At 30.3% G+C, this 7,986-nt stretch overlaps 1 protein-coding gene across 1 annotated transcript; it reads left to right on the forward strand.

Moving 5' to 3' along the window:
* Positions 1-5,289: 5,289 nt before the first annotated feature.
* Positions 5,290-7,759, forward strand: LOC121225129 (E3 ubiquitin-protein ligase AIRP2). Its single transcript, XM_041109118.1, has 5 exons — positions 5,290-5,745; positions 6,236-6,398; positions 6,532-6,598; positions 7,006-7,240; positions 7,348-7,759. Exons 1-5 carry the CDS (start codon positions 5,660-5,662, stop codon positions 7,556-7,558), a joined length of 762 nt encoding a protein of 253 aa, XP_040965052.1. The 5' UTR covers positions 5,290-5,659; the 3' UTR covers positions 7,559-7,759.
* The last annotated feature ends 227 nt before the right edge of the window (positions 7,760-7,986 follow it).

A 7,986-nucleotide genomic window follows, 5' to 3' on the forward strand; every position in this document is an offset into this window, starting at 1 on the left:
ACTAGCTAGATTAAACTAATATGATAACAAAAACATAAAAATCATTAAAAATGGAATGAAAACCACTTACATGCAATGGAACTATGCTTGACCAAATACTCCCTATCCTTCCATGGAGGTTTCGGTTATGGGGAAGAAGAAGAATATAAAAGAAATTAAAATGTACCATTAAGTATCAAATTTCATGCCCAAACTCAAAACATTCTCAAATGGTGACCTTAGACACCTCAAACATGTTATTCAAACCTCAATTTCAATCACAAAACATATCAATTCACATTAAAGAACATTAGCATACCATATGAATCACCTATTCATCATAACCCACATTACATTCATTATAACATTATTACTTAATTAAAATTATACATTTATTTACAAGCATCAATTACTTATCTTATATCCTACTTAATTATCAATGTATACACCATATCATGCTATACTTTATGTTCACTTCTAGACTTCTAGCATATCTTTCATACATCAGCACCTTACTAACCTATTTGATCATGCCAAGTCTATTATAATCCTATCTTAATACATTACTCAACCAATTTACTATCAACATCATGTAAGGTACTTATCTACTTACTATATTATTTCACTCTTATTTCACATACCAAGCATAACACAATACATTTATATACATATGAATCATACCATTTTCAAGTAACTTTAACATATACACATATACCATACCAAAATACCAATCCATCCATCAACTTAACATTATACAACATAAGACTCCCTTAGGTACATCCCATTAAGTTTACAAAAACTTCACCAATACACTAAGTCTGGAATTACAGCTAGATGTTGATATCTATAGATTATCACAATAAAAACCTATCCTTGCATAGAAAATAAAACCATACGCTGAGTATAACTCAGTGGTATTTCTATATTCAAACATTAGAACATAATATAAATCATATAATGCATTTTAAGATTTCAATCTACAAGTCCTAATAAATCACCTAATTATTCAATCTATTTTGCATATATATTAAACCAAGCTATCATAGCTGAAGCATATACTCAATCGAATTGATTAAATCATATAATGTCAAATTCACAAATTCGAGCTTATAGTCTTATATCCACTATCTACCATTAGTTCAATTTCATTTATACTGAATTTCTCAATTCCACACATATGTGAGCTTACTTCATCATGGAACTGATTCAATGGCACATGAATGGCACATTTACAAATATATACAATATTTTCAAAAGTATTTGATTTAGTCCTTATCACTAACAATCAATTCAATTCAGTTCATTTTATCATTTCTAACTTACCTTATGATCTTACCATGCAACACAGTTCATAAACACAACAATTGAAAAAGTTTGAATTATAGAAATACAAACCGTAAACTTTGAGCTATTCGCCTACGACTTTATCCTTTCTCTTCCTTTTTGAGGAATTCAGGTTGTTAGCTATGGACTAACATAAACACATAACACTATTAAAATGTAACCAATTTCAAAATCAATCATCAATTTATGAAAAAATTTCATTTTATTCAATTTAGTCCCTAAAATCGGCACTAATATAACTTCCAATTTTGAACTCAAATTTTCAATCTGATTTCACTATAGTCCATTTAGGACCTCTTATTACTCATTTCCACCATAATTTTTTCAATTCATGCATTTTAATCCCTATTGAACAAAACTATAAATTAACTTCACAATTTAGTCATTTTTCTCTCCTAAGCTTAAAATATATCAATTTAACACCTAAAACTTCAATAATTCATCAATTACAAATTTCTAAAACTTTAAAAATTTTGAAAAATAACACATGGGTCAGTTAGATTAAGCTCTTAGGATTTCGAAAACATAAAAATTACAAAAGAAAACTAAATTGCACAACCTAATTTGTTACCAAAACTTCAAACCCTAAAGGTTGCTCTCCCTTCTTTTAAACTATGGAGTTTTGGCTCCTTGATGAAGATGGAGAGAAAAATGTTTCTCTTTCTCTTCACTTACACTATTTTAATTTGTTATATTTATTTATTTGTCATTATATAACATATACATACATATATATTATGGTTATTGACCATCCACCAACAATCCAATGTGGTATAATTACCACATTAGTCCTTAATCTAAGCTTCCAATAAAAAATCTATAGTAATTTAACTTTTATAACTTTTATGATTTAGTCCTTGTACCTTAATTAACCACCAAAATGACAAAATTAGTGGACCAAATTTTAATCAACCTATACACTTGTCTTGTAAATATTTAATAATATTTAGAGGCTTGATTTATGGAAACAGGGTCCCGAAACTACATTTTTCAATAGCAATGACTTTAGAATCATTACATTTGTACCCTAATTAATTATCAATTAAATAAAATTACTAAACCAAATTTTAACATATTTCTACACTGGCCCTATAAATATTAAATATTACTATTTACGAACATGGTTTACGAAAAACACATTTTGGAACCATAATTTTCGACACTACTGACTTTCGGGTCATTACAATAAGGTCCCTAATAAAAATTCATGAAATTAGGTTTTAACCCAAAGCTAGGAATCGCAAGTTATGCTTATTCCGGGTTTAGGGACTAAATTGAATAAAATGTAAAATTTGGGGAATTGAGAAGCAAATTTCTATAGGATAATGCATATCATAGCTTATTTGTATAAATCAAGAATTGGATCGAATTGAAGTTAATTAGGAAAAAGCTAAAATTGCAGATTTGATTATAAAGTATCATCTCTTTTCATATTTTGAATAGATAAGTTCATATGGAACTTACTAGTTTATTTAATGTTGTGTTTTGATTCATATATATATATATATAAATGTTTAGATAGAATTAGAATTCTAGTAAATTTGGCATGTTTGGCTAATTGTGGACTAAATTAAAATTTCATCTGTTCATTGGTTATTATGTAATAGTACAGGGTACAAATATGAAAATTTAATGATTACAGGACATGTAAATGAATCCCATGATCAAATATAAGGATTTTTAATGATGTGTATATAGAAATAATGCCCGTGTGAACTTAGTAAAAAGTTATGTAACGCCGTATACCCGACCTTTTTGCTAGGTTTAGGTACCAAATGTCGCAATCAGTCCTAATATCTTAACAAACTTCTAACTGAATTTACTACGTACTTGGACCACCTAACCTTGCAACCATTAGCTACTGCTAAGACTTATTTCATACTAAAAATAAATTCTTACAACTTTGGTTCATTGAATAACCATGATAGTTATTTACAAGTTTTAATTTGATGAGTGAATTATAGATGAAATTGTTCAAGACCCTGAGGTGTGACCTCTAAGGGTGCCCCATTATATACATGCAATAGCTACCGTGCCCACCTCTAGCTCTGGTGAGGTCTGGCTTGGTCTTTCCTTATGACATCGCCGCCTTATCCAATAGTGAGTGGCATCACAACATAACTCACTGAGTTAACAACATCGCGATGAGGAAAATAAGAAGTCGTGATGTCAGTCTGAGATTTTTAAGACTTTACATTTTGGTCATAATTCATATTCTTAGCAAAAGAACTTTCGTAAGCTTGTATGAGACTTGGAAATGATTGTATAACATATTATAAGTGTGATTAATGTTGATTTACATGTTTGAATAATTGAATGATGTATAATTGTTTGTAGTTACTCCGAAAACGAATGTAGCATCTTGTAGCTAAGATCCAAAAATTGGGTCGGGTAAGGGGTGTTACAAGAGATGACTTAGGAATAATTTATTTTAGGGTAAACTACAAAAAATGGTCACTTTTGTTTGCCTTAAATTACATATTAGTCACTTATGTTTGAAATGTTACGTTTTAGTCACTTATGTTATTGTTTTGTTACGAAGTGGTCACTCTACTGTTAAACTTCGTTACCTCCCTAATAGCAGTCCTACATGGCAGTCTAAATGGGTTTTAAATGCCAATTTGGATGTCTAGTTGGTAGGATGAAAATAAGTTTTTAATTAAATAAATTTAATTTAGACTACCACGTAGGACATCCAAGTTGGCATTAAAACCCATTTGAACTGTCACGTAGGATCACTGTTAGGGAGGTAACAGAGCTTAACGATAGAGTGACCACTTCGTAACAAAACAATAACGTAAGTGACTAAAACATAATATTTCAAACATAAGTGACTAATATGTAAACTAAGGCAAACAAAAATGACTATTTTTGTAGTTTACCCTTTAATTTATTTAGATTATTACTTAATTGGGTAAAAAATTAAATAACTGGGTCCAAAGTGAAAATTAAATAATGCAGTCACTGTAATGTAATCTTATTCGAATAATTAAATGAGTTTTTACATAAATTCGAATACGATAAAGTTATAGTGATTTTAGTAGAATTAGAATTGATTATATAAATTATTTAATTAGAATTATTTAATTATTTTAATTAATAATTAATTTAAAGAAACATTTAAGTATTTGTTTAATTAATTTTTCAGACTTGATTTTTTATTTAAATCAAGAGAGAGGTAAACTCATAAAATTGAACAGGATGAGGTATTTATTGAGTATAAGTCAATTGCTATAGTTGTTGACTTCTACTATATTTAATAAGTTGGTTGAGCTAGCTGTTAAAATTAATTCCCAAATCAAACTACTAAACCTTGAACTTAACTCTCATAAGTGTCCAGTTATTGTTGACTCTACTTTTACAGTATTTTTCTCCTACATGCATGGCACAAACAAAATTAATAAAACTAAACTTACTATTTTGATCATGTAACTAATCCCTAAACTTGATACTCAAAACTACCCTTAAAAACATATTCTAACAAGTAATTTTCCGACATACATATTAATAAATGTGACTTTAATTTAAACAAATTTATAAGAAATTGATATGAAAACTAAACCTCACTTTAGTTTAAATGATAAAATCTATATGGTGATGGGTTCAAATTTTATTTATTAAAATATAAAAATAAATATTTTTAAAATAATATTTGTTTGTTTGTAAAAAGAATAACTTTTTAGTAATTTTAAATTGGTCAAAGTTTTAATATATAATATAGATAAATAATAAAAATATAATAAAAGATTGTTTTTGAAAACAACAATTATGATCTATTTTATTTAGAGAAAAAGAAGAAATTGATTATCTAGTTTACAATATAGTAAAGAGCAACCCAATTGGCCCAAACAGTCTAAAACGCAATTATAATCAGTTTGACCTGAAAACCGGTCAAGAAAGCACCTAACCCCACCACCATCCCCATTTTATCCACTTCCTTAACTGCTCCATTCTACAGTCAACGGCCAAACCCCAAGCGTTTTTTATTTTCAAAAAACAAAAATTATTATAATTTTGGTTTTTGTTTGAATTCAAAATTATTCAGAAAATCCACTGACCAATTCTTATTTTTCTTTTTTTTTTCCCTAAAAAAATGCGTTTGACGGATATTAGGTTTCCAGAAGACCTTGTTGTCTTTCCTACCAGCGTCTTCTTCACTCCATAGGCCTGCCTTTCTCTTGTTCAACAAACTTTTTCAACTTCATATACTTCATTTTTGGGGGAAAAAAAAACAACCCAGACTTTTAAATACTGTTTTTTCTCCCCCCCCCCCACCTCTTTTTTTTTTTTTGTGAGTGTTTTGAATTTGGTTTAAGCTTTGAAGTGAAGGGAAATAATGGACTATTTTGAGCTTTCTGCAAGTTCTTCTCGCCAAGATTACCTTAAAGTTCTTGAAACTGACATTCAACATGCCAATATTCTGTGAGTTCACTCCCCTTTTCTTTTCTTTTTTCTTTTAATTTGGACTTGCTTGAACTTCAATTGTACTTGGAATTTGATGGGATTCTTTGAAATTTTTAGTTTTCATCATGTTTAATGGTTTTTTTTCTATCTGTTACCATTGAACAATTTGGACAAGGTAAAAGTTTTATTTCAATCAAGTGGTGAAAAAGGCTTCCTTTTGTGTTTCATTTTAAGGGTTTGCTATTTTCAATCATCAGAAAAGATTAACAGTGTTTGAGATATTTAAGCAAAATATTTCATTAGGGGTTAAAGTGTTGGCAGAGTTTCAGGCATCAAGCAGTCATCTTTAGAAAATCAGTACCTTTTGTAATTTTTTTTTAAATTTCTCCTTAGCATTTGTGTAGTAATACTTTATAATGTTTGTCGCATATACTTTCTGAATTTGCACAATAAAATTTCAATGGAAATGTTTAATTTATGATTATATTCTTTCTTACATTGTTGTTAGAGCTGCCTCTATGTCAAGAGCTAAGGGAGCTGGATGTCTTCAAATGAAACTGGTTTACAATCATTTGGCACCCATTTTATTGTTTTTTCTTCAATGGCTGGATTGCTCGTGTTCATGTCTATTTTCAAGTTACCTAAACCTATTTCACATTGTTGTATATCAGGTCAGTTAACTTATCCATGTTGTTTCCTTGTGTGAATTTAATGAATTATTGTTTCTCAGTTTTGCCTTGTCGTCATCGTTTAAGTTTCAGTTAAATGAATCATCTTGTTTGCTTTGTTGATTTATGTTTTTAGGTACGCTCAGATGGCAGGCCAAGTATCTCTTCATGTAGAAGGAAGGCCACCATAAGAGAATTCTACTGTATGTGAAGTGAAAAGTCATCTCTCTCATGTTGTTTTGTTCTTAATTTACTATGTATGGTTATTTAAGTGTAGAAAATAAGTGATACTCGTTGCAAAAGTATGAAAAACCAAAGAATCTAAGTAATATCCGAACAAGGATAATTCATTGTATTTGCCACTTCTCTCAGTCCAAATAAACTGGAAAATCTAATTGTCTGCCTCTAACGTGTTACATTCATCATGCACGATATCGTAGCAAGTCTCTTTGGTCTATGTGCATTAATCTAATATGGATCACAGTTGAACGTCTTGGAAGCCTAAACTGAATAAAAGATTGAATTGTCATCCTTGTGGTTTCAATCTGGAATAGCATGGGAATGCATTCATGTTATCTGAATTCATAGACTTACTGGTGTAAAATTGCAGCTGTTATATTACCATCTCTTCAACGTCTTCATGGTGATCTCTCAGAGCTTGATGCGACTGGAGAGGAAGATCACTGCTTTGAAATGGTTGTCAAGAAGAAATTAGACGATAAAAGGAAAGTATCAGATATGGAGTTGGAGAGGGAAGATGAATGTGGAATCTGTCTAGAGCCATGCAACAAAGTTGTTTTGCCAAATTGCTGCCATGCAATGTGTATCAATTGCTACCGTAACTGGTATGTCGTGCATTATTGTTTTTCCCTGCTTTTGGACTTGGTCCTTGGTTAACATACAATAACCAAGTAATCCTGTATTTGTGTCTTCATTTTTCATTACCTTCCAGGAGCTTAAGATCTGAATCTTGCCCATTTTGTCGTGGAAGTCTGAAACGAGTAACTTCTGGGGACTTGTGGGTTCTTACACGAAGTATTGATGTGGTTGAAACCAAGACTGTGTTAAAGGAGGATATTCTGCGCTTCCATTTGTATATAAACAAGCTGCCGAAGGATCTGCCAGATGCGTTGTTCGTAATGTATTATGAGTATTTGATCTAATCTGCTAGGAGAGAATTCTCATGTACAGAGAGATAATTGCCAACTGCTGGATGTGCATATATTCTGGTTAGATATTCACATTGAGAATTTCGGTTCCACAATACATTTTTTTTGGCAAAATAATGTATCTGATCATGTAAGATCCCCAATTATTAATATTTATATTAGTTGACTTGAGATTGCCTCCCAGGCTTAATGTTATCTTTTGTTCTTTCTTTCTTTCTTTCTTCCACTTCACTATAAAATTGTCGTTGACTATGTTATTCAGACTCTTCATTTTTCTTACAGTATTCATGTTTGACACTCGTATCTGACACCGTTGTCTAAATGTGTGGAGAATCGTACTTTCATATTTTGTTAAGCAAAGCCGAGCACATTAATTTTGGGATGTTATTACTTTTTGAAGCTTCCACATGCTTATTAGAACT

This window comes from Gossypium hirsutum, chromosome A03 (assembly GCF_007990345.1).
Source record: "Gossypium hirsutum isolate 1008001.06 chromosome A03, Gossypium_hirsutum_v2.1, whole genome shotgun sequence".
NCBI classification, from domain to species: Eukaryota; Viridiplantae; Streptophyta; class Magnoliopsida; order Malvales; family Malvaceae; genus Gossypium; species Gossypium hirsutum.

Coding starts and splice junctions, on each gene's coding strand:
- LOC121225129 (XM_041109118.1), top strand. CDS start 5,660: ATGGACTATTTTGAGCTTTCTGCAAGTTCTTCTCGCCAAGATTACCTT. Junction 5,746..6,235: donor ATTCAACATGCCAATATTCT/GTGAGTTCACTC, acceptor CATTGTTGTTAG/AGCTGCCTCTATGTCAAGAG. Junction 7,241..7,347: donor ATCAATTGCTACCGTAACTG/GTATGTCGTGCA, acceptor ATTACCTTCCAG/GAGCTTAAGATCTGAATCTT.